Source organism: Arvicanthis niloticus, chromosome 11, assembly GCF_011762505.2.
Source record: "Arvicanthis niloticus isolate mArvNil1 chromosome 11, mArvNil1.pat.X, whole genome shotgun sequence".
Classification (NCBI taxonomy): Eukaryota; Metazoa; Chordata; class Mammalia; order Rodentia; family Muridae; genus Arvicanthis; species Arvicanthis niloticus.
This window is the reverse complement of record NC_047668.1, coordinates 53,939,064-53,966,932: the sequence shown is the minus strand read 5'-3', so window position 1 is coordinate 53,966,932 and position 27,869 is coordinate 53,939,064. Positions and strand designations below refer to the sequence as shown.

Here is a 27,869-nt window from a genome sequence, read left to right as displayed (position 1 = left end):
AAATTAAGTTGAAAAACATTAACATGCAAGAAGTTCAGCCAAAAACCCCACCAAATTGCTCACTGATTCATGAAGACATCATGCAGTCTAATCCAAGGTGACATTAATTGATATATAAAAATTAATAAATATATTTATTTTTCAAAATAATAAAAATATTATTACATAAGCAATATGACAAAGAATTATTCTTCTGGGAAAAGAAAAGGAAAAACGGTTCAGAAAATGTCCTAAATATATTTATTCTTCCCTTGATTGACATGTATGAGATGCAGTCTGTGTTGTGAAACACAGATGCCTGTGTAAATTAAGAAATTAAACTCTACTGAGAATGGAACACTGAGCAGATATATTTTCTTTCCTTACATATTCTTGCTCTAAACCAAGACAAATGATAGACAAAATGACCCAGGGCTGAGAGTTTAAGGCAACACAACTGGTACAGGAAGGCCACTTTATCCACAGGAATACATGGGGATCAAAGCAATGTAAGTGAATGCAGAATGAGACTTGCATACTACATCAGTCTTGTGGCAATTACAAAGTAGACCTACCTGTGGCCATACGGTGAATGCCCTGCTTGATCTAAGCTTGACTAAATCCTCCCATGCTCCCTTTTATTAAACACTCATGTCGAGTTATAGTTAAAAAATACCAGTGCACACTGGAATCCAGTCTGAGGAGGGTAGCTCCTAATTTAGAAGCTGATATATCACAGTGTATAAAATACAAAGTGTCTTACTTACTCTTCTGGTTTATTCTGGTTTATCGCCGTCACAGTATTATTTGCCCATGGAATCTGATCCCCTGCTCCTGGTTGTCCAAACTGGTTATCGATTGCTTCTAATTCTAGTTCAGGCAGTCCTGATTGAAGAGAAAATGTTCACTATCACAAAGAAGGACAAGATAGCATTTCCAATTAACACACTATATAGGAGAGTAGGATTTCCCTATAAAGTATTACTGATACTCAGATAAAAAACAGGCTGGATTATGTTTTTAGAACTGAAGAAAACAATACATGCACTTTAGAAAAATTATCTACAGCAGCTTTAAAAAATTATTTTATTCATGTTTTGCCTGCATGTATGTCTATGCACCACATGCATGCAGTGCCTGAAGAGGCCAGAAGAGGGCATCAGATCCTATGGAACTGAAGATATAGATGGTTGTGAGGCACTTGTGGGTGCTTGGAACTAAACTCAGATCCTCTGGAAGGGCAGCCAGTACTCTTGCACTAAGCCATTTCCCCTGCCCCATGTAGCAGCTCTCTGAAAGTGTATGGCTATCTGTAAACTATTTACACTAGGGAAAACTAAAAATAACCCAAATTCCAGACATTCTGGGACTGATGAATTAAGGTATAGATACTGACAATGTGCTGTTGAATAAAGAAGAAAGTATGTTCTAAGACACTATATTCACCTAGATTCTGTCTCTATAAATGAATAAATACTGATATAAAAATTATATGAGGCTCTCTTTTTTGTACCTTTTTGGTTCATGTTAGGCAGGGAGTGAGATAATTTTTCTGTTTATAATGGTTATTTGTAATTTCTAAGGTGAATACACTCTTACTCATCATTGTTACGGGCTAAATTGTATTCTTCTCCCCTAAACTCATTATGTGGAAATTCTAACATCTAGGACTTCAAAACATGACTAACTGGAGACAGAGCCTCTGATGAGGCAATTTATTGCAAATAGGCCATTGCCATGACTCTTAATTCACTATAACTAATGTTTTTATAACAAAAGAAGGTAAGGGCATCAATGGCACAGAGGGAAGGTGCCATTCCCAAGATAAAGAAAAGAGACTTCAGAAGAAACCTTATTTTGACACCTTAGACTCCTAGCCTCCCAGACTGTGAGAAAATGATGTATGGTGCTTTGTTACAGCAGCCCTAACTAAAACATTTTTTTTTTTAAAGTAAAAGGGCCTTGGAGTTTGCTGCTTTTGTGGTCCTAGGGACTGAGGCCAGCGCCCATGAATGCTGGCACTGAGCTGTACACCCTTGGGAGTTTTAAGAGGAAACTTACTAAGTAGAGTTTCATTTTCTAGCAGTGCCACACATCTGTAATCCTAGCACTCAGGAAGCTGAGGCACAAGGATTGCCACAAGTTTGAGGTGAACTAGTCTGTATACTGAGTTCATGGCCAGCCTGAGGTACATAGGTAGGTCTGTTTCAAACCAAAACCAAAACCCCAAGTTCCCCATTTTGATTATGAATGAGTAGATTTGAGGATATCTAAAAAATATACAAACCACACAAGGTTTGCTTTTTAACATAAAAATATCTTAACTCACACATACATTTACTTTGTTTCCAGTGTATATGTGATTGTGTGTGTGTGTGTGTGTGTGTGTACACATACATACTCATCTATGTAAGATGGGAGCTCAGAGGTTGACTTTGGGTGCTTCCACTATCCCTTCCTACCTCCTTCTTTTTCTTTCTTTATTAAAAAACAAAACAAAACCATAAATGAGTGTTTTGACTATGCATATGTCTCAGTGTCCCAGTGTGCTCCAAGTTCAGACGCCAGAAAAAGGGGTCAGATCCCCTGGGATGGGAGTCACAGAGACCGGTGAGCTGTCATGTGGTTGCTACAAATCAAACCTCTGGGAATAGCCTGTGCTCATAACCATCATTATTTAAGATAACGTTTTTCACGACCTAGAGTGCATCGCTTTGCTAGACTGGCAGGCCTACAGTCTTCTGTGGTTCTCTTATCCTCTCCCTGGCAGAGATCTGGGCTCAAGCTCTCTATTTACTGAGCCACACCATCCCTTAGCCTGATGATGAATTTTTAAAAAGACCTACTTATTTTTATGTATATCAGTGCTTTGTCTGCATACATGTATGTCCACTAGGTGATGGTTTGGGGCATAGGCTTGTATGTTTATAAATGTTTGGTCCCCAGTTAGTAGAACTCTTTTGGAAGAATTGGGAGGTGTGGCCTTGTTAGAGAAGGTGTGTCAGTGGGGGTTGGCTTTGAGGTTTCAAAGGCTCAGTCTCTGCCTCTCTCTGCCTGCTGTGTGCACATCAGAATATAAAGCTCTCAGCTAATGTTCCAGTGCCATGTCTGTTTGCTTCCTGACATCACAGACATTGGCCTACCCTCCAAAACTGTATGTAACCCCCAATTAAATGCTTTCTTTTATAAGATTTGCCTTGGTCATGGTGTCTCTCCACAGCAACAGAACAGTGACTAAGACATGCTATGAGACTATACACCTGGTGCCCTTGGAGGTTAGAAAAGGGCACCATATCTTGTAGAACTGGAGTTACTTATGGTTGTGAGCTGACATGTAAGTACTAGGATTGGGCCTGGGTCTTTTGCAAGAGCAACAAGTGCTCTTTAACTGCTGAGCTAACTGTCCAGACTGACATTTTCTTAATTTAAATGCATGTAACTATAACTTTTAATTAAACTTAAGTCCAATTGGGACAAAGGGCATAAAAATCAAATTCTGTAGGATTCTGAAAGGTGCAACAAACGATAAAATGAAAGCAGCGATGGGAAAGTCTCCTCTTGGTTTCTCTCAGTAGCTAAGTCAGATCTGCGGCCACAGGCTTCCTGAGGCTGTCCCGCTGCTCCGCTCTAACAGCAGAGCTGTAGAACTAACCACTTATGAAACAGAGCTAGAAAAAGTTAATCATATTTCACTTTGAGAAAATGTACATAGCTGTGTACTATCACTGCGGAGCACTGCAGTAAGATAGTTTACTTAATCCGGTGTTAGAAAACAACATCTTATTTTACTAGCTTTGATGGAAAATGCTAAGAGAATAAGTTAGATCAAATATTGTCAAAATAGCTAGACATGGTGGTATATGCCTATAATCTTAGCATTGAGAAGCTAAGCAGGCAGCTCTAGAGTTGGAGTTCTGCCTTATCTCAAATTATAAAAACTAACCCCCCAAAATAATAGAGAGACATTCACGTGTTAAGTCTGATGTCCAAGCAAACATATATAAATAAAAACAAACAACAATAAAATCTACAACCAAAACCACTTTGGTTCACTTAACATTTTTTTTGTTTTTTTTATAGGTTGGATGTTTAAAGGAATTTTGTCCAGGACCACTGCAATCTTTAGACTTCTTTCAGAAACTGCCTTTTATAGAAATTCATTAGAAGCTAGAAAATACACAAGTTTTCTGTTTTGTTGGGTGGGGGGGAGCAAGCCCTACTTTTAGTCATGCTTGTTTTCTCACCACAGACATAAATGAGTGTATGTGTGTGTGTGTGTATGTGTGTGTGCGCCGTGCACGCGTGTGTAAGACAAAAGGTTATTTTTGGAGAGAGGCAGCTAGAGTGGAGTTTAAAAAGGAGCCCCCAAAGATAGCTAATAGAGCGTCTGTATGTGCACACAGAATGTTATTCTTTCAGATGACCATTTGCTACACTGTCCATGATGCCTGGGCTCCAGTCATCCAGGCTGTCCTCCGCCATCAGCTCAACATACATTTCATCAACTTAAATCTAGCCAAAGAGAAACTCTGTATCCTCATTAGCTACAATGAATCCAGAAAAAGGATATTAAATAATTTAACAAGTTTCTGCACAGCAAGGAGACTGGCATCGTCTTTCAGGAGGTGGCTTTTGCCCAAGTTACTATCTCCAATGGCTGACCCAACAACTTCCCATCCTCACATTCACAGTTAATCTTCCTCAGCTGTTGAAAAGGAAACTTCTGACTCAGTTTGTGTTATATCTGGCTGTAAATGTGCATGGCAGTTCGAGTGTCACTGTTGTCTTTTAAACATTAAGTAAATAAGGGCTGATTTCTTTAGTAAATAAAAGTTCTCATAAATTAATAAGAACCCAGTAACCAAGTAGACAAATGATCAGGGATTATAAAGAGATCATGTAAAATCATTTAAAATGGTCAACTTAACTCAGAGTAAAATAAAAACAGTTTGAAATAATATTGTGAAAACAAAAATCCATCATATTTATAATGATAAGAAAATACATAATTCAAAGTACTGCAAAAGATATACAGAAATAGGAATCTCAGTAGTATACTTTGTGAGAAAGATTGCTTAGTACTGTCGATGTATTAGTCCTTTGATCCAGACACTTATATTTAGAATTTGTACTTCATATATACTCTTATAAGTAATAACTATCTCTACAGAAGGTTCCTCTTTACAGGTCTATAATAGTAAAAGATACCAGTTACCTCTAAGAAACCTTAACCCTCATACAGATACAAAATAGTGCAAATTAGGAACAGCAAGCTATCCAAGAGAAAGGCAAACATACAAAACAGTCGATGTGTATAGTATGATGCTTTTTTTTTTTCTCAATATGTAGCTCAGGCTGGCCTTGAATTTGCTTATGTAGCTAGGTTGGCTTTTAACTGGTGATCTTCCTGCTGTGTGTGTGTGTGTGTGTGTGTGTGAGTGTGTGTGTGTGTATACATACTTAAGAGTATACACACACATACAGAAGATGAAGTCTGTGTATATCACATAGATAATATTACATAGTTTTATTGATATTACTTTGCTATCTTATGTGACTACCTTAATTACTAAAATAAATTACTAAATTACTAAAATACATTTAAAAATCCCATACTATATGTAATGTTTAAAACAAGAAAGGGCAATGGCTCTTAAGTACTAAAAACTTACTCCATTTAGAACTTATTACTTTATAGTTATATATTTTAATGCTCTACAAGTTAATAGGATTTAAAAAAATAATTATTAAGGAAATATATGTTGAGGGAATGTAGAAACAACTGCAGGAGAAGCTCACCTGTTTACTCAGACACTTCTGGAATTCCTTTGGAACTATTTAACCAGACTGCAAGTCTTTTAAAGAGTCACTTCATAGGTAAACTTGATTTACATTTTTAATAAAACAAGCATTACTAGAATGGCAAGATGGTGCAGCAGGTAAAGGCCCTGGCTATGAAGGTCGAAGCTGACCTCTGTCTTTACTGTATACATCTGATCCTCCTGCCTCTCCCTCCCTGGATGACAGGCATATACCACCATCATCAGTTCTCTGTGCTGAAAGACATAGAAGCCAGGACATCATGCATACTAGAAAAGTGCTCTGCCAGCTGCACTACATCCCTATTCACTGTTATGTAGCAGTGCCTTATTTCCTTACTTTAATATTGCAAAATTTTATTACAAATTTAAGATCTGGGAAAACCTCTAGTCCTACCCAAAGCCTTAACAACCATGGGGAGCATGTCACGCTGTTATTTTAAAAGATCCCATTGAAAATAGTGAAAAGTGGCATTCCTGGGCTTAGTTGCATTCCCAAGGGAGTGAAACCCTCACACAGTTAGCTGGATCTGAAAGGTTACTATATCATCCAGTATTAAAAGCTTCCTTCCCACACTGAACAGGAAGGAAGAACACTTTTATGGTCCAGCCAGGGTAAACTGTCTCTCAGTAATATGCCTAGCTGATCCCTCATGTATTAAAATTTAGATGACAACAAACATTTTTGTTCCACTGTGCTTTTAGGGTCTTGTTTATTGCCTCTTCTTCTTTCCTTTTCATCACAAAGTGGAAAACTTGTTCGAATACAGAAGTGAACTCTAACTTCACTAATGTGTGGTTATATGTGGTTGACCTTTCAATCAGAGTAGCTAATGAGTAGTCATTAACCTTGGTGCCACAGAAGTTAGATAATGAACCTCAAAAGCCCTGCTCAGTGAAGAAGATAGGGCAGACGGATCATCGGAAGATTTCCTCTGTCAGAGAGCCCAGGTTAACCACTATGTGTCCTCCTTTTCACTCTGACCTGGAGGAAGGCTATGCTACAGGTTATAGCAGATTCATCAGCAAGGCCAGGATCTGACTGAGAAAGCATGAAGAGCCTTCCTTATAACCGGAGATCTGTCCAAAGGCTCAGAGTCTCATGCTGAACTTAGAGCTTGCAGACTTGGGCTGTCTCTGTGCTGGGATTATAGGCATGTGTGTCATGCCTAGCTTTTAGTTCTTATGTGGGTGCTGGGAATTGAATCTGGGCCTGTGCTTGCAAGCACAGTGCCAATTAAACCATCTCTCCAGCCTTGGCATTATTTCTTTGATCAACAAGCTTTGTTAAAAATAACATTATAAATTATCAAACATTCAATTGACTCCCAAAGACAAGGATATGGAGACAGCTCAAAAAGACACTGCAGGGATGAGAAGACAACTACTGAGAGCATGAGGCCAATCTGGGCTACTATGCAAGAGTGTGTGTCAAAGCAACAGCAAGAGCCCCCAACAAAACCCCAAAAGAACAAAATAAAATCAATGAAATAAGAAAAATAGAGAAAGAGAAAAAAATCTCCACTGAAAGGAAGACAGAGGCACAGGGCGCAGAAGAGCAGATTCATGAAGTCTGAGGATAGAGGACACAAGTCTGAGGATAGATGGACACAAGCTGGTGCCACAACTCAACTACATGAAGACACAGGGGAGAAGACTTTCCTAAATGGGTTTTCTCAGAAGAGGATCAGAACAACTCAGGAACAGGCCATGGGCTATTGTTGGGACAATTAAAGGACAATGAACAGCTGCCACTAGACCTCTGCTCTGATGCAGCTGACTCTGGAATGTGCCCATGGATTAAGATGGTGAGTCTATGACTCATGGGAGAAGCTCAGCCCAGGGAGTCTCCCACAGTGGGTGCCAGGGCTGCCACAAGGAGGTTCCCTGTTGTGGATCTCTATTCCCTCTCAGCAACTGAGAAATGAAGCCTCTATGGTCAGAATCTATGTTCACTGCCAGGAAAAGAGCTTCTTACTTTAGCTAAAGAAACATGCTAGCTACCAAAAATTTCAAATTCTGAGTCTTCCAGTACATACTGAGAGACAGTAAAAATTTACCACTCAAGCAATGTCAACAGCAGCAAAGAGAGGACAAACAAATATAGTAATGAAAGAAACTTAGAAAAAAAAAGCACTAGTACAGAAATGGATCCAACCATGAAGTAGCTACAATAAATGATTCTCACAGCGTCTGGACTCTCAATGCCTCCTCCCATGTAGTCGGGTGCTACTGATGAGGTCTGACAGCTGAGACTGGTAAGCAGGGTGCCCAGGACCCTCCAGTGTGAACTCAGAACTTTGTTTTCCCATTCTGACACACTTGGGAGAGAATCCCCCACCCCCAGCCATGCCTGGGCATTGGCCCTCCTGGGAAGACAAATTCCAGGAGGCAGCTCTGGAGTCAACAGGGAATCTAACCAAGTCACAAAGCTCTTTGGGGCCAGTTAGTGGGTCCTAGTGTTCAAAGAAGGGAAGCTACTAAAGTGGATGTAGCCACGAAGGTGACAAGTACAAGTGGTTTTCAGTGCACATCAGCAGCACTCCATACAGCAGGAGCAGACAGGACTCACAACAGTCCAGCGTGCCACTACCACCCAAGACCTGTTCGATTGATCCTTGAATTAGAGGGCCTTCTAATGGGAGACAGGAGTTTCTCCAATTCTTCTTTTAAAATCTTGTACTTTTATGTATATGAATGTTTGCCTGCATACATGTATGTGCACCATATGCATGCCCAGTATGTGTGGAAGACAGAGGAAGGCAGGCATCTGAGCCCTGACTCTGGAGTTATTGACTGTTGGGGGCTGTGAATGTGGAGCCTCTGCAGGACACAAGTGCCCTTCATCACTGAGTCATCTCCCCAGCTCTGACTCCTCCAGTTCTTCATCATCATTCTGTAACTTCTCAGTATTTTAGTACTGTTTTACTTTATTTTAAAAAATCTTTTATTTTCACCTTTTTTATTTCTGAAATTTACTTAATTTAATTTACATATTTTTTCCTTTATTTTATACTTGGATGTTTCCCGGCAGAGCCTGGGGTTGAAGTGACATCCCCCTTGGTCCAGGGTAGCACCACTACAGAGATCATCTTCCTGCTCACACTCCTTCCCTTCCATCTTTATTAAACCTTGCTCTTCTGTCCTTTTCCCTTTCCTGGCTCCCTCCTTGACTGTGCTATTTTATTCACCTACCATGAATTCTTAACCTCATAGTTTATTTTTTATTACTTTTGTACTTTCTTCTAGTTACTATGGCTTGTTTTTTCTTTTCTATCATATTTGCTTTTCTTCAATACTTTACGTAAATACGTTTCTACTTCCATTTTCTTGTCTTTTGAAAAGTGGTGTGATCTGCTGGCGACCATGCCTGGCACCCTGGAGACAGGCGCTGGCTGTTTTAGTTGCTCTTCCATTACTTACACATCCTTTTCATCTCTGTTTATCTTAAGCGACACTGGGGGTAGAAATTAGCAGGTTTTGGTTGTTCATTTGATATACGGTGTCATTTTTCTTTGTTTTAAAGAGTTTTATTTTATCACTGGTTCTAGTTGCTTTCAGATTCGATTGTATGGCATCATTTCCCCTTTTCCATTGTTCATAGCATATGCCATGTTCCCCCTCTTATTTTGGGTCCCTCCACCTGCACTTGGTTTTGCAAATGTCTCCAAGAAAAAGCTGGGCTGTCTAGGCTTGGTGGGAGGCAGAGGCGGGAGTTTGAGGCCAGTCTGGTTGGTATCAGCAGGGTTCCAGAGCAAGACTGTCTCAGAACCACAAGAGTAACAAGATCAAGTCAACTCTTTCTGTCTTACAAACAGAGCTAAGTTGGTTGTAGAGCTGGCCTTCTGTGTTGCTTTCTCACAAAGATTATGGTGGCACACTGTAGTCTGAAAAGAACTGTTTCATGTGTCTATTCATTCCCCAGGGTTTATGGGAAGAGCTGGTCTAGTGTTCACTATTGCTATAATGGTTGGAAGCCCTTTAAAGATTACAATGCAGGCTCATTTAGCTTCTAAAATTACTTTTGGAAACCAGTCTACTACATGCAATTCTTATCCCTTTCCCTCTTTTCCTCCTTTCTTCCTTCCTTCCTTTTCTTCCTTCCTTCCCTTCCTTCCTTCCTTCCTTCCTTCCTTCCTTCCTTCCTTCCTTCCTTCCTTCCTTCCTTCCTTCCTCCTTCCCTCCCTCCCTCCTCTCCTCCCTCCCTCCCCCCCTTTCTTCCTTCCTTTCTTCCTTCCTTTTTTATTTGCTTGTTTGTAGTCCTGGTTGTCCTGGAACTCACTCTGTAAAGCAGGCTGGCCTTGAACTCAGAGATCCAGCTGTCTCTGCCTCCTGAGTGCTGGGATTAAAGGTGTGCGCCACTGCCAGGCTGTTCTGCTCTCTTTCCAAAGCAGGCCTTTATTATTTATTAAAGTTGTGATAGTCTCTGGCTGTCTTCTCAGCCAGTGCGCGTGCACTGCTCACTGGGCAAGGTCAGTGCAAGTTTTTGCAGTTCTAGCAGCTGTCACTGTTGTTGGTCAGATGGCTTTTGCAAACAGGGAAAAGGGTCTTCTTTTATATATCCATGCCTTCTTTCTAGTCATTCAGTGTCTCCTGAAAAAATCCTCATATTCTCACACTTGATAGGGAAGAGGGATAGGAACCCTAATCAATAGATAGACTTTTATTTGATCTATTTATGTAGTCCTATATCTTAGTGTATTCCCAGCTGACTATCCTCTGGGGCTTTCTGTTTAGTTACAAAAAACTTGGATTTTAAAATTATTATTACTATTATTATTATTATCTTTTTAGGGTCTCATGTAGTTCAGGATGGTCTCCACATCACCATACAGCTGAGGATGACCTTGAATCTCTGATGGGTACCACCCAATTGCTAGAATAACAGGCATGAGCTAAAGTGCCCGGTTCAGTCATTTCATCTAAATCGTACTTTGTACCTAAAGAGGGTAAGACTTGGAAAAATTCATTTTTGTGTTAATATGTGGAATGTGAAGCTTGAATTTAGGCTCCTGACTCCTCCTCTAGTGGTCTGGCCAATTGAAATACTGCTTCCAAACATGTCAGCAAGGTCACACAGTGGTATTATCATCAATGTTTTTTTTTCTAATTTTGAAATCTGATATGAAAAAAAAAAAAAAAAAAAAAAAAAAGACTGGCAGTCCATGAATGTCAACTATTATAGCAACAGTCTATTTTACTTGGAAGGATGCTAACCAGGGTTAGAACAGTCGTAACATATTTTAACACTGTGATCTCCTAAATAATATTCCATAGAAAACTAAATCTGTGAAATAATGTGCATTACTCGAGAAAAGCAATTCTATAATATAGAAAGTTTGGGATATGCTAGTTAAAGAAATAATGAATTGGTTTCTCTAATTTAAAAAACTAGAAACTTTGACAAGTAAAAGTGTAACAGGAAATGATGGACATGCAGTAGTTGTTTAGGGTACTTTGAAACAGAATCTTTTCTTTTTATAGTTTATAAGACTAATATTCAAGAGAGAGATTTGAAAAACATGCTCTGACCCAATAACATATTTCTGGATGTTGTTATGGGTGCTCTGGATAGGAACACAAACCATTCTCCTTTCCACCAACCACCCACTGTAACAACAATTACAAAAGGAGGGGGTTATACTATATTAGAACTGGTCAGATGGGGCGTGTCTGTAACCCTAGTACCTAGGAGATGAAGGAAGGAGGAGCAGGAGTTCACAGTCATCCTCAGCTAGGAAGCGAGTTTGAGACCACTCTGGGATACATCAGACCCAGTCTAAAAGAAAATACACGATGAGTTCTTATGTCTAAAGATAACTGTTTTCATGTTTAGAGTGGTGTAGTGAAAAGATGCTTCATTCTTAACAGACAAAGATGTTCTGCAATAATGGAGAAAGACAAAGGGCTAACCCACAGTTCCACTAAACACTTAAAATGACATGTTGTCCCCAGCACATACTGTTCAGCCTGGGAGCAGATCTGGCAGTGGTGGGTTGAAGTGAAGCTGGCAGGATCTCGGACTTGATGTTTACACCGGTGACTGCACCATCCATCCTGTCCGTCTCACACAAGCTCGGCAACTGCGCTGCCTTTTCCAGTGTGGGCAATAACTGATCAAACTGGTCAAGGTCAGCTGTAAACTAAGAAGAGAAACAAAAGTTAGAAGAAACCCATTTTATGTTTTCATCTGAGAGAATGTAGAAGAAAGGTGTTTTCTTCAGTTCTAAAAGCCAAATGTGGCACAGACTGAATTAAGAAGAGATAGGAGTGGAACTTTATTGAAATTACATCATCTGGTGCACACCTTTAATCCTAGCATTCCGGAGGCAGAGTAGGTGGATCTGTGAGTTCAAGCCCATCCTGGTCTACAGAGCTAGTTCCAGGATAGCCAGGGCTACACAAAGAAACTCTGACATGAAAAACAAACAAAAACACAATACAAAAAAGAAATTACATGATCTACCTACTCTACTAGGGAAAATTTGGACTAATAATATATGATAGAATAAAGTAACATTATCTAATGTAGCTTGCTAGAAGTGAATGTAAGAAAGACTGGGCTGGAAAGATATAAACTGTGTTATGATGCATTGTGGTGTTTTGTTCATCTGTCTTAGTTTTTAAAACTGTAATATTTTATATTATTATTATATCTTGTTAAATATAAAAAGAAATTTGTGGAGATTTTTTTTTTAAAAAGTGTAAAAACTTCAACGATCTCAGAAAACCCAAGAATTTAACAGACTAGAGAGTCTGTCTGAGGTTATATATTTATAAAGAAAGTTGGCCTTTCTTTAGATTAGATTCTTTATATATATATATAAAGAAAGTTGGCCTTTCTTTAGATTTAGAGTAGTAGTATACTACAATACTGTGAGATAATTAATTAGCATAAATCTCTACCCATTTCTGTTTCAACATTTTATTGAACTAATTTTTCTGTTTAGATTGTGTAAGTAGAATTACATGTATGCACTTTAAATGCCTGAGTCTCCAAAGTTGTACCTCACAGCCTGTCACCTGCAGCAGCTCTCCCTCTTTCTCATTGCTGAATAATATCCCTTTATATCAACATGTCACAACAGAAGCATTCATTCTTCTGTAATGGAGTTTTGGGCTATTTCTAGTTTTTGGCTACTTTTAGTAGTGCTCTGAGGACAGTTTAAGTGTGTCTTATTATGCATGCACCAGAGGCATGAACCATAAGGGAAAACAGACAAATATTACATAAAATTTGCTTCATAAAAATCAAGACAAAAAAAGTAATAAAAACAAAAGTCCCAACAACCTCTAGTGAAAACACAAGCCACAGCACAGAGAGGACGCCTGCAAATGTACAACCAGTGGTGGACCAGTCACAGACACACGAGGACACTTCTACAAAGGCCAACAGGCAGAGGACAGCACATTGAAAAAAATATGGCTAAACTTGAAATTTACAAAGGAAAATATCTAAATGATCAATGGCTGTTTATCAGAGACTATAAACTAAAACTATGAACTACTACATATAGATCCTAGAATGGCATAGAGAAGAATTACAAGGAATACTCATATAGTAGAAAAACCACATACCTACTAACAACGAGTTTACGCATAATTTAGGATTATGTGATTCCACTTCTAAGTATAAACTCAGCAGAAATATGTGCACATGGCCACTGAAGCAGATGAAATGTAAATAAATAAAATATCCAATAAAACAAAAGAAAAAAGTAATACCCCCAAATAAGCAATTAATTACTTAATAAACAAATCTGCCTATTAACTTTCATACCAGCTCCACAGCACCCTAAACATAGATGTTTCTAACACTTATGAACAGCTTCTTTTCACGTCTGTCTCAGGACATGCCGTGTAAAGGCAACGACCTGCTACCCAGAATAGCCAAGTTCCCATCTTCTGCTGAGGGTGCTCAGAAGCAGAGTATGGGAAAGAGGCTTAGGAGCTGCCTTCAGCAGGCTGGCCTACCTGTGTCCTCACACTTCTCTCTTATTTCATGGACATCAGCGCTTCCTCAAATTAGCTGTTACCCAGAGTCCTTTGAAGAACTTCTTTCAAAATGCATATATTCCTGGATTCTGTCCCAGAATGGTGATACTATATGAAGTTGGGAGGAGGGGATGAGGACAGGTATATTTTAAAATGTCCTAAGATGTTGGGTGTAGTTGCACAAACCTTTAACCACAACAGAGGTAGAGGGATCTCTGTGAGTTCAAGGCCAGCCTGTTCTACATAGTCAGATCCTACAGCTACTAAACATATATCCTAGAATGGCTTACATTAAAGGACCGACAATACACAAAACAGTCTTAAGATGTAAACTCTGATTCTATAGAAAAGCAGTAGAAAGGAAGAGGAGAAGAAGAAGAGAAGGCATCATTTAAAAATGACACAGGGCCATTGTAGCGTCTAGAGTTTTACAAGGAATGTCTGAGGGCACTCCATGGTTTCAACCTGCACTTCAATGCTTCTTAACCTTCCTAGTGCTGTGATTCTTTAATACAGTTCCTCACACTGTGATGACCCTCAACCATAAAATCATTTTCATTCCTACTTTATAACTATAATTTTGCTACTGTTATAAATTATAATGTAAAGATCTGATATGCAAAATATCTGGTATATGCCTCACAGGCTGAGAACCAGTCCTCTGAACTAATTCCTTAGTACTGAAAAGAGAGGACAGAATAAGAGCCCATCCAGCTCTGGTCTAGAGTGGGAGTAGAAAAGGCCAAGCAGAGAAGATATAGAAGCCCATTCTATGAAGCAAGGCTTCACCCACCTGGCTCTGGGACTCCAGCTTCACTTCCTCAGGAGCAGGCTTGGTCATTGGGGCTGGGTTTGTGGTACAAGGCTCCATCTGCTCTTTCTTCTCCACTTTGACCTTCACATCATCCAGGCTCAGGTTTGGAGTGGACCTTAAATCTTTCTCATCTTTGTCTAAAAGGTAGCGTAGGAGCTGATGGTCTTTTGACTCTTTTTTCTTTGAAGCATCCAGTTCTAGTTTTATGCTGGCACTCCCCTGGGTCTGTCCAGACACTGACACAGCAGTAGAAGCTGACACACTGTCCTTCTTCTCGGGTTCCACAGACAAAGTGGTGATGTCTGAGGGGCTGCCCTCCTGTAGAAGCCGGTGCAGAATTTTATGCCGCTCAGTCAGAGAGCTGTGGGAAGAGGGACAAGTACCTCCTGAGGGGTTAGAGGAGGCAGAGCTGGAAGTGCCCGTGCAAGACAGTACATCTTTGCAGCTTGTGTCTATGTCGGCATGCCGTAATTGCTGCTCTGCGGTGGTTGTCAATAGCTGTACTAGTTTGTGACTAGTTTGAGAGTATTTACTGTCTCCCTCTGAGAGTCTGTCATTGTTATGCAGAAGTCCTGAGTCCAGAGGCTTGCCATCATTAGCACTGTTGTCTGACTGAATCATATCATTTAAAATGGATGCAATCTCTTTGCTATCTTTGGACTCAGCTTTTGCTGGTTGCATACTTAATCTGCTAGGTGAATTCTGTGAGTTCATCTGCCGAAGGACTGGAGAACTGGCAGAGAAGCCAACAGAGTTATTGGGTCCTTCATTCATACCTTGTAAAGATGTTACTGGGATATTTGAATAGGATCGGTTATTATTATTACAGGCACCACTACTAATGCCAACTGGGGAGCTTAATGTTGGAATATTTGGAGGAAATGAATTGTTTGACATCCTGGCCCTTGTTGCCAAGCCAGAATTAGCTTGTCTCCTCGGAGACATGAACTGTGAGAGGGAAATTCCTGTACCTTCCATAGGAGAATTATTGAGGTTTAAAGAGGGATTACTGCTCTGGGAACCTGCCTGTCCCTGGTTTAAGGCAACATTGGCTACAATCTGATTTCCAGGTGAACATCCAAAGCTCCCTTGGTTGTTGCTTGAGTTACTATGGCTGCTGCCGCTGTTGAGGTCTGAGCTCTGTTGGCGGTTTACTCTGGCAGAGACCATGTTGTTGTTGGATGGTGGCAACGTGGATGAACGGGTCACACCATGGGCTGGAGAGATACCAGGATTGACTGAGGGGTTTATGCGGGGAATTGACATTCCAGAATTAGTGTCATCTTGAGGAGAAAGCCCACTGTGCTCCCTAGGGGAAAAATATATTATTATTCAATCATTTAATTCTGTTTTTATTATATTTTCATGATGAAATTATATTGTTCCAAACTATCAAGTAGAGTTTCTGTATCACCCTAAATTAAGGGAATCAGGGACCTGTCATACCACTGAGAAGGGGCAGTACCACTTCCTAGGAAATGGCACCTATGGATTCTTGCATCATTTACAGTTTCAGTGCGAGAAACAAATTGGTGTTGGGAAAATATGCAATAGATATACTAATAAACTTTTATAAAAATAATATAAACAATGATTATTGCAGTAGTAATTTAATTTGAAGAAGAAACTTCCCACACCTTTATTTAGAAAGCATTTTATTTATGATTCCCCTAAATACAGCTTTTAAGTATTTCAACTCCAAAGAGGAAGACTGGGTAAGGAAAATACTGTGTTGCTGATGCAAAAATTAAAGAGGGTGATATGTAGACATAGCAGATGTTTTGGAAGAGAAATCACAATATGAAAAAAAGAACTGTGCTAATTCCACTCACAAGAAAAATTTCAACTAAAACTAGAAAAGGTCAGAATACTGAACTCAGGTTTAACTGAGCTCTTTACTCAAATGTGTAGCTAAGACAACAGATTTGTGACTGGCATTACCATGTTCCAATATGCAAAACATCAGATGGAAATAAGATGAAGTGAGGGGGAATGTTTTTGTTTTTAATGCTAAATTATATGCACTTATAACTTAGGGCTTTTAAACATACAACAGCATAAAAGAATAGTTTCATGAATTTGCTATGTGCATCAGTATAAATCTTACTTCGAGAAAGAGAACAAATTAAAAACAATACTGAAAGACTTCAAGTTGAGAGTTTAATGAGTAAGGCTTTTATAATAAACAACTTGAACTCAGGGGCCATAGATGTCCTAATAAAGTGCATTTAAAAATAAAATAACAATGCTATCAACTCTGAGGTCTCTTCTAAGTCTCTAAGTGCTTATGTAGAATGTTGTAAATTTTTAGGCACCATTTTACTTTCACCCACTAAAAACTGATTTTTCAGTCCCACCTTTCCTGTCTCCCTTTATGAACAACAAAGCTATTTGGTAACAAAACTCTAAAATCCAATGTGGATAGATAATTAATATTAATTATGGACATACTCATCAAACTATTCTTATGCTAACTTAGAATTTCTCTCCAAATAAATAGTACCTGTCGATGATATGAATTCCCATGATGAAAGGCTGCATGTCAGGACTTTGAGGGTAGCAAAGTTTACACTTGGTGTGGGCGCTAAGCATTGTCCCATCATTCAATATGAATCTATAGGATGGGCTGGAGGCAGTGCCACGAGTCATCACTGTGTCAAACAAAAGAAAAACCTAGTTAAAATTCTGACACTTGAACGCTGGGCAAAGGAGAGTTACCAAGTCTTATTTCTACCAAGAACCTCATTGAAAATGCCCTCCCAATTGCTGCCGTCTCTGACTCAAAGAACAGTTCAGAGATTTGGGGAAGGGGGATTCCAGTTAAAATATACCACTTGACAGATTTTAGCAGTCTAAGTTGAATGGCTGCCTCCTGACATAAATTAGGACCGTGACAAACACCAACCTAATAAAATCTCAAATCTTTCTCTTATAGGGCAAATTATTCAAATTTATTGTCTCCACTCAAAATACTGGGAAGCACTTTTCTGCCTTTTGCCTTTAGAGTTACCTTTAACAAGTTTTCTTTTATTATCTTTAGCTGGCTGATGGTTTAAATTATAAACTATTTAAAGTATTGAGATATAGTTCATATATCATGAAATTCACCCTCTCTCTTTTAAGTGGCTTGCAGAGTTCCTTATTTACTGAGGAAATCAAATCTCTCAGGCCCCTCTGACAAATTATTCTACATATTTATATTATTTTAATGTTATCATTTTTGAAGTTTAATGAACAAATTAAGATAAAACCAATGTCTACAGTTCTCAAGCTACTGCTGCTCAAGAGAAGATACGGTCTCTTTTATCGGGTACCTAGCTCCGACTAAGGAGGAACGTCTGCTGCAGTCAGCAGTGTGACAATCTGCCCAAGTGCAGAAATGAGGATGAGAACTGCACTTTCAGCTAAGTCATTGCCATGCTCGCCAAAAGCAGTGCATGGAGAAATCAGTATTTAATGAGATAATAAAGGATCAAAAGAATCTTTAATGAACACCAATAATTTCTGTGGAAGGGTATAGGCAATTTTTTTTTTACAATGAGTCCTAAAACTATGTTAATAATCCAAACTATTTATATCTTTAAATAATATATATTTATAAAAACACAACTTCAACAGAAAAGTGGCATTATACAATACATTATTAACATAAGATTTTAAAGGGCCAGAGAAAACAAATAACAAATTTTCCATGATTTTACCCACCTATCTTGTTCATTTTCCAAGTCTCCTTATTACGTAGGGGATGGTAGTCACTTTACAGAGCTGCACTGCTCACCCCAGCAGCAGGAGCCTACATATGGCCATTTGAAACTAAATATAACATTCACTTGCTCAGTCACACTCCCTCCACTTTTAGTCCTTGATGCCCACACAGAACTAGTGGCTATATGCTGACTTCTTCCATTTTCAGCACTGTCCTTCTTCATAAGTGTCTGTCTAAAGTGCCTTTTACAAACCATGCTTCATTAGTTAGTATAAGGGCCGATGTTCTAGCCTGCCTTGTTTTCTACTCTCCACTGACCTTTATACTATGCTCCACACTAAAGTCATCTGGTAAGGAAGTGCTAGCTGATGGATCTTCAGTCTGAAGCTTATGTAATGGAATTGGGCTAATATTGGCCTGTGATTGAACGTTCTTTCTAAAGAACAGATTTTCAATCTTAGGTATGTTTTCAACTACTTACACCTCAATTTATGCTTTTACTCTTATAGAAATCAAGATTTAATTTTATAAAGGAAATTAAGAGGAAATCCCTTCTTTTTTTTTTTTTTTTTTTTGGTGGAAATCCCTTCTTGATCATCAATTATAAATGAGAAACAACCAGAAACTTGAGATAACATGAGAACCTTAGGGCATTGGATATGGATTATAGAAACAATCTTTGGTTAATTATGCTGCATAAATTTGTAAGATTGTAGCTAAAGCTGTAAAAAAATTTTTTTAATTTAGATAATAATTTAAATATCATACTTATCGCTTCTTGGCCTTTTGGCTAAGACCAAGTGTAATATCTGTTCTTATCACTTTAAACATCATACTTAAACTTTTAAAGTTAGATTATTATAGATGATAATGTATGTATTATAATTCATTGAGAATTACTCTTTGAAATGAAAGAAAAGAAATTATTTAATATAATAAAGCTTCCTTTCTTTCCCCCTTGGTAATGGGGATCCAGCTCAGATCTCAAACATGTTAGGCAAATACTCTATCTTTAAGCTATAAAACCTCTAGTTCTTATTTTTTTTTTTTTTTTTTTTTTTTTTTTTTTACTTTCACAACTTTCTTAGATGGAGTTTGGGCGAGAGAAAACCCTGCATCAGTTGTCTACCTGGCTCAGGACAACTGGTATAGAGGAGCCTTTGTTTGAGACAGGCTTTCACTGAGATGGAAGCAGAGCTTTGATTTCTTTATAAGGGAGCTGACTAGCTGAACATCTCTGAGACCTAGTTCAGATTTTTTAAAAATGGTTGGTTAGAAAAGACAAGTCCCTAGGGCAGGACCAGACCCAAAGCAGAAGCCCCTGCTATGCTTTAGGCACCAGGCTTATGCTGGACAGGGGTCATTTATTTCCAGATTAAGATTTGTTGGAAGAGGTACCATGACAAATGACAAAAGGATTAGTTTAAAAAATAAAAAACAAGTATGAAGTAATTACAGAAGGAAAAACATAATGGTTCACAGGGAGTGAGATAAGTCGTGATTCTTCATTGGTATTGACCCAGCCCCAAACCACCCAGTCCTTCAGTGGCACACCCAGCAGCCCACTGAGCTGGGGCCACATGGAAGGTCTGAAGGCAGAAGGGTGGGGGTGGGGCCTACTTGGCTATAGTAAAGGTGTCCAGATGAAACTCCTAGTTCTTAAACTTTCAGCTTATTAAAACCTGACATTCTAGCTAACTAGAAGAATTATGCCTGTTTGGTCATGGGCAGATAGTAAATAGGAAGTCACCATGAACAAAGAAAGGAGTAAAGCTAGGAGGAGTCAGATTCACACATGACCTTCTGACTGTGCTCTGTATAAGACTAGGATTTAGTGAGAATCAACCTTAGCCCATGTCTGTTATTCACCACTAAAATGGAGCCGGTGATGTTAGGAGGCATTATCTAGTGAGGATACTAGTCCACACATGGGTCGGAGTGACTACTTCCTGCATAACCATCAAAGGAAAATAAGCAGTTTCCAGATTACAAATGGTACAAGTAACATACATTTAAGCAAGTCTTAACTTTTATATTAATATACACCAGAAGGCATATTCTACTGATATTTTGGATTAAGGGTAAGGAAGTCGCCACAGCTCACTACAGATGTGACTGCATAAACATTTATTCTGTACACCATTGAGTCCCTTTAATTGGGTTTCAGGGTCAGCTTTGGAATTACATTTTCATCTTAGGTTTCCTGGTCTTGCTTCTGATCAAAGTTTTTGCCAACTTTTCAGCAAATTTTTAAATGGTCTTTGACTTCCTTTTACTTTTAAATTTTATTCTGAGACAGGATTTTACTACTTAACTCAAGCTGGTCTCAAACTCACTATCTTCCCCACCCCCGCCAGCCTCTCAAGTGCTAAGTTACACACATAGCTGTGTGAGCAAGCCCAGCCTAAGTCCTGACTTGTGTTTCCCTTTAAAGCATTTCAGTACAAGGACTATAACTAAAGGGGCACTGCTGACATCTGGGAGTCCTTTGCTGAATCTTTAACTCGACAACTGTTTTTGCTTGTTTAATTTCTTCTCAGAAAAGGCCTCAAGTAAGCAAAACCAACCAACCAACCAACAATCAAACCGTCCCTGGTCAGACCAACTGTAGGAGTTCAGCTGTTTAAGAATGTGATCTTTCCTAAAGCACCAGGTGCTTTCTGGAAGCCAACCAGCTGAACAGGTAGCAAATGTGTGGCAGCACCTGACCTACTGAATGTTCCCCTAGACAGAAGAGAAAACAAAACAATACAAAGCAAAAGGCTGCTGTTAGGTAAAGAAAAAAATTACTCCTAGATAGATGTTCACTTTCTCTCCTCCTCCTGAATATTCTAGGATTTTAAAATTACCAATAAAGAATAAATTCTGTTCTGTTCATCATAATTTCTATAGGAGGCAAGTTAAGTTAATATTTTAAATATTTTCAATAAAGTTTGAAATAAAAAAGATTTTTGGTCATCTGAGCTTTGATATTAACTACACAAACTCAAATAACATTTTGGATAATCATTAATGTGGGTACTTAATGTTTTATGGCAATACTTCTAAACTTCTTGATACTATTAATCCTACCAACTCCACTTGTCACATATATATGTTGATGTGTTACTTTACACACATAGACACACACACACACACATACAATTGTGGGATTTTTTTTTTTTTTTTTTGAGACAGGATCTTACTCTGTAGCCCGGCAAGCCTGAAACTCACTATGGAGCCCAGGCTAGCCTCAAACTTGTGACAATTCCCTTTTCTTAGTCTCTTATATGCTAGAATTATAGGCATGAGTTACCATTCCTAGTCTTTCATTTTATAAGTCTAAAACTAATGTAACAAAAAATGAACAATGAATAAAGATAGTTATTTTAAATCTTATTACTGAGTTAAAATTAATATTAATATAGAGCTGAAAAGACATGTAAGAGTGAATATATATATATATATATATATATATACATTCTCTCTCTCTCTCTCTCTCTCTCTCTCTCTCTCTCTCTCTCTCTCTCTCTCTCTTTTCCTGGTTACAGATGTTAAAATTTTGTGAAACCTAGCTTCATAGTTTCTAGATTTCTCTGTAAGAAAGCATTTTCCCCCAGTCTCATTTAGCAGTATGGTGTATGGCCAGGAAATCTGACTTAAGAACTGCACTGGCATCCACTGCATCCAGGACACTGGGAAGCGCCTGTTCTCATCTTTCTTTAAAGTACTGATCTGGATGGAAAAGAATCTGTGAATCTTCTCCAAACCATCTCCACTCCTATCAGCTTTTTCTAAGTTTAAAGTGCCTCAAGTGGTTTTAATACCAACTTTCCCCAGTCTCAGCGCAGAACCATGACTTCAATCTGGTTCAAGCAAGTGTTCCTATGTGTTCTTGGCTGGGATGTGGTTACAGATGTGACCCGGTGAAGATAAAGCAGTAAGCATCATTTGAAAATATTTCATGAGCTGGGTGTGGTAGTCTGCTGTTGTGATCCCAGCACTTGAGAGGTAAGGGCAAGAAAGGCAGGAATTCAAGGTCTTTCTCAGCTACATAATAGGCTTGAGACCAACCTGGGCTACAGCAGAGCCTGTGTCAAAAGAAACCCAACAACAAAAGGCTGGGGAAAGCTTTAACCTAGTTTGAGTGCAGCTTCAGGCTCAATCCCTAGCACTAAATACCCCCATCAAACAAACAAACAAACTAACTAACTAACTAAAATATAAGTTGTCTGGTACAGAGACAGGCAGGAAGATAAATGGAATAGAATTGAAGATCCAGAAATGAACCCACACACCCATGGTCACTTGATCTTTGACAAAGGAGCTAAAACTGTCCAGTGGAAAAAGGACAGCATTTTCAACAAACGATGCTGGTTCAACTGGAGGTCAGCATGTAGAAGGATGCATTATCTCCTTGTACAAAGCTCAAGTCCAAGTGGATAAAGGACCTTCACATAAAACCAGATACACTGAAACTAATAGAAGAGAAGGTGGGGAAGAACCTTGAATACTTGGGCACGGGGGAAAAGTTCCTGAACAGAACACCAATAGCTTATGCTTTAAGATCAAGAATTGACAAATGGGACCTCATAAAATTGCAAAGCTTTTAGGGAGAGAAAATGGGGAAAGGGGATGGCATCTGAAATGTAAATAAAATATAAAATAAAAAATGAAAAAATTTGCAAAGCTTCTGTAAGGCAAAGGACACTGTCAATAGGACAAAATGGCAACCAACAGATTGGGAAAAGATCTTTACCAATCCCACATCCAATAGAGGGCTAATATCCAATATATACAAAGAACTCAAGAAATTAGACTCCAGACAACCAAATAACCCTATTAAAAATGGGGTATAGAGCTAAACTAAGAATTCTCAACTGAGGAAACTCAAATGGCCGAGAAGCACCTTAAGAAATGCTCAACATCCTTAGTCATCAGGGAAATGCAAATCAAAACAACCCTGAGATTCCACCTCACACCAGTCAGAATGGCTAAGATCAAAAACTCAGGTGATAGCAGATGCTGGCGAGGATGTGGAGAAAGAGGAACACTTCTCCATTGTTGGTGGGATTGCAAGCTGGTACAACCACTCTGGAAATCAGTCTGGTGTTTCCTCAGAAAATTGGACATAGCATTACCTGAGGGCCCAGCTATACCACTCCTGGGTATATACCCAGAAGATGCTCCAACATATAACAAGGACATATGCTTCACTATGTTCATAGCAGCCTTATTTATAATAGCCAGAAGCTGGAAAGAACCCAGATGTCCTTCAACAGAGGAATGGATACAAAAAATGTGGTACATTTACACAGTGGAGTATTACTCAGCTATTAAAAATAACGAATTTGAGAAATTCTTAGATAAATGGATGGAACTAGAAAATATCATCCTGAGTGAGGTAACCCAATCACAAAAGAACACACATGGTATTCACTCACTGATAATTGGATATTAACCCAAAAGCTCACAATACCCAAGATGCAACTCACAGACCACATGAAGCTCATAAAGAAGGAAGAACAAAGTGTGGATGTTTCAGTCCTTCTTAGAAGGAGTAACAAAATACTGAAGAGAGCAAATATGGAGATAAAGTGTGGGACAGAAACTGAAGGAGGGGCCATCTGGAGACCATTCCACCTGGGTATCCATCCTATGTGCAGTCACCAAAGGTAGAGGCTGATATGGATGTCAGGAAGTGCATGCTGACAGGAGACTGATATGGCTGTCTCCTTAGAGGTCTGCCAGAGTCTGACATATTCAGAGGCAGATGCTCACAGCTAACCATTGAACTGATCATGGGGTTCCCAATGGAGGAGTTAGAGAGAAGACTGAAGGAGCTGAAAGGGTTGTGGCTCCATGAGGAGAGCAACAATACCAACCAATCAGAGCCCCCAGGGTCTAAACCACCAGCCTGGGAGCACATAGGGAGGGACCCATGATTCCAGCTGTATATGTAGGGGAGGATGGCCTTGTTGGACATAAGTCGGAGAGGAGATCCTTGGTCCCATGAAGGCTGGAAGCTGAGTGTGAGGGAATTTGAGGGTGAGGAGGTGGGAGTAGGTGGGTGGGGGCACATCCGCATAAAAGCAGGAGAAGGGGGGATAGGATAGAGGGTTCCTGGGTGGGGGGCAAATGGGGTAATGGGATAACATCTGAAATGTAAACAAAATATCCAATAAAAAAGAAAACTCTAAAAAGCAAACAAACAAAAATGTAAGTTGTCTTGGCCCAAAGCATCCAAAACAAAACCAACCCAACCAATCAAAACCACCACCACCACTACTACCACCACCCAAACAAAACAACTCCCCTCCAAACCAAGCTAAGAACAAAAATACTAAATGAACATTAGGATTTTATAGCAATTACCACCTTCAAATAGTAAATTACTGGAAAGGGGAAAGATGATAGAGAGAAGACAATTTCCTCTTGTCTAAACATCAGTGTATAAATCCATACAAAATCAAGGATATAGTGATGAAACTTGTCCAACTCCTAAATTTAAACTTATTTAGGTGAACACATAAAACACTATTCACTTTTCCTATGTATTATGATCCCTTTAAGCACTTATTCATTGTGGATGGCTAAATCTAGCTAATCAACATATGCTATGCTACAATTATCACTTTCATTAAGAGAAGACTTAATATTTTTGTCCTTCCTGCATTCCTCAAGAATATATTGTTATTAGCTATAACCATCATGCACACCACAAACCTGTTAGACTTATCCCTTGAACCTAATGTAATGGTTTGAGCAACATCACTTCAACGCTCCTCTCATCCCTACAGTTTCTAGACTACGTGTATAAGATCATGTACTGCTTGTATTTCTGTGCTCGGCTTATCTCATGTGCTATAATGATCTCCAGGCTTACCATAGGAGCATCATCTTTTTATGGCTTAGCAGTATTTCATTTTATGTATACATGTCAATGTATATTTTCCATATACATACATCATATACATATGAATATTTTCTTCATTTACACTTACTCATTGAAAAGCACATATCTTCCATATCTTGGCTAATGATGTACAGGTATATCTCTACTATACTGATTTTGTTCCCTTTGGTTATTTACCCAGAAATGGGATTCATAGGTCCTATGATAGTTCTGTTTTTAATTTTTGTTGAGGAATCACCACTCTTTTCTTTATAATCGCTATACTAATTTACAATCCCAAGTTCATACATGCTCATCTTTTATCTGTTTGGTAATAGCCATTCTAACATGTCTCACTAGCTTTACGCTTAAGTACTAGGGACAGCAAATAAAACAAAACAGAACAATAAAATAGGCTGCAGATGTAAATCGGCATTCTTCCTGTCTTTGACAGGTGAATGGTTCTTAGACTTGAGCATCATCTTTAAGGCCTGTTAAAATATTGGCCCTTAGCTGATATTTGAATTTAGGAGGTATTTTTAACAGGTGGTTTGCACACGTTTTCAAAGAGTGTATTTCTCTTACTATACTACATCTATTGAGAATCAAACACTAGAAGATGCAATATATCTGTGGCACACTATTTAGCAAGTTGTCTATAATGTCAAAAACCCTAGAATTAGAGTCATATGAACTTTGGCCAACTTGGACACACATGAACTTTCCATCTTTGAGGGAAAAAAAAGTCAAAGTCATTTTTTTTTTAATCACAGAATTTTTTTTTCTAAAAAGTTGGAAGACATGGTATTAAGAAATGCCTAATGAGGAAAAGGAGATGGATTACAATTCTTTCTCTTTACATTGTCCCTTAAATTATTGTTATTTTGTATGCTGATAGGCTAGTTATATATTAGATTTTAATAAATCTAATTCATAGAAGCCACTATGGTTTATAATATGGCTCTTTTATAAGTTATGGCTCTTTTGTATCTGTATGGAGCTTAATCATTTGGACAATAAATACCATTTCACTTTAGTGGAAATGTATACAAATAAAATTAAGTTTCTCAGGTCTGCTACAGAAGGCCCATGGAAACCATGGCAAAAATCAAAGATCCATATACACTTCACACATTAGGTAATGAGTGGAAGCCATGCTCTAAGTCCCAAACCTATTGAAAAGTCAAGTACTGTTGCATAAAGAAAGTCCAAACTCATGATTAGTAGATGAAATTTATCATTATTATGATGGCTTCCACGCTAGGACATAGGACTACCTGGGGAAGTTAAAATAATAGAATCTTGAGGAGTGGTATGTGGTTTAGTAAGGAGCCCTCTGAAGAACTACTACTTTGATATTTATACAGATATATACAACTTACTAAGAAATTCTTTCTATTAGGAAGCAGCTAACCTATAACATAATGAATAACATAGCATCAGGAAACTAAGGACACAATATTATGAGGGAAATGATGTTATGGGGAAAATATTAAAATTAACAAGGATGCAAGAATAACTGAGTTGTATTTTAGGACTAGCAATCCATAGAGACTATCAACATAAAGCTTACATCAAAAAAGAAGTACTAGGCTGCCATCCATGACAGCATTTTCTAGTGCATACACAATGCCTTAATTCTGAATCTCTGTGAACTTTCTGCCCTTGATTCACAAATAATGTCCCTTACCTTTCCTATAATATTGCTGGATTTCTTATGGGCATGCGATATACTTATTCTGTGCTTCCACAGATCTCCTAGACATGGTATTTGACAGTGAATGTCACAGGGCATAGTTTTAAATTCAGAACTTCAATCTACATCAGAAGATACACATTTCAACAGTCATCAAGTTAAAATGAACAGTACTAAGGCTCTCTGACACACTTGTTTTCCTGGAGAAAATAAATCTTTAAGAGATATACAAAAACACCCTCTTGTTCTCTTAAATTCTTATCAAACCTGAAATTTCCTTTTAACAGTTATATTTCTATGATCACCAGGGCCACACTGATTTTAGAGCTGTCCTATATTCTCCTAATATATTCTGAGAAAACCCTGCTTCCTAGCCATCACTGTTTCCCCAGCACCTTATATACATAGTGTTCTATGCATGTAAGGAACTCGACACATTTGCTGAATGAATGGATGGATGAATGAGTAAGTGAGTGAGTGACTGCCACATGACATCCTAGTCTTTAGGATGTGCATCCTGGGTTTCAGGATCCACTCATGAGTTACTTTGCTTACCCATTTCTTCCTTTCCTAAAACTTATTATACAGCTGTAATTTGGAGAAGATACTTATCAAGCTATGAATTCCAAGACGAGTTACTCAATAGCAACACATAGGTTAATGAAATAAAAGTGAGACAAAAGTGTTACCTTCTTGAAACAGCTGTCGGGCATAAGATGGCTCTCTGCCCTGAGGTTGGAAAAAAGCATAGATGCATTTTCTTACTAAATCTTCCCAGCCGGTCCTGCCAGCAGCTCTCAGGGAGCTAGTGTCAATAGAGATGATTTTGCCTGCACAGAGAAAGAACATTTACATTTATGGTAGAGTCTTGATTATAAATCATCCACACTTCAATCACCAGCCATATGTAACAAATATTCTCTTTCCAAATAATTGATAGACAGAAACACTAAAAAGGGCCATTTCTACTTGTTACATATATTAGA

The 27,869-nt window shown here is 38.6% G+C and overlaps 1 protein-coding gene and 1 pseudogene across 5 annotated transcripts in view; one reads left to right on the top strand and one right to left on the bottom strand.

Annotated features, from left to right (window-relative positions):
- The window catches only part of Ncoa1 (nuclear receptor coactivator 1), a 222,214-nt gene that overhangs the window by 28,052 nt on the left and 166,293 nt on the right, over nucleotides 1-27,869 (bottom strand). For all 5 annotated transcript variants that reach the window (XM_034514457.2, XM_076942159.1, XM_076942157.1 and 2 more), the window contains 5 exons: nucleotides 27,573-27,713; nucleotides 17,111-17,258; nucleotides 14,587-15,916; nucleotides 11,761-11,941; nucleotides 747-864 (listed from right to left, as the gene is read on the bottom strand). In XM_034514457.2, coding sequence (XP_034370348.1) covers nucleotides 747-864; nucleotides 11,761-11,941; nucleotides 14,587-15,916; nucleotides 17,111-17,258; nucleotides 27,573-27,713 — 1,918 coding nt within the window. The remainder of the gene's footprint in view (nucleotides 1-746; nucleotides 865-11,760; nucleotides 11,942-14,586; nucleotides 15,917-17,110; nucleotides 17,259-27,572; nucleotides 27,714-27,869) is intronic.
- On the top strand, nucleotides 19,084-19,189 carry LOC117717440 (U2 spliceosomal RNA; annotated as a pseudogene).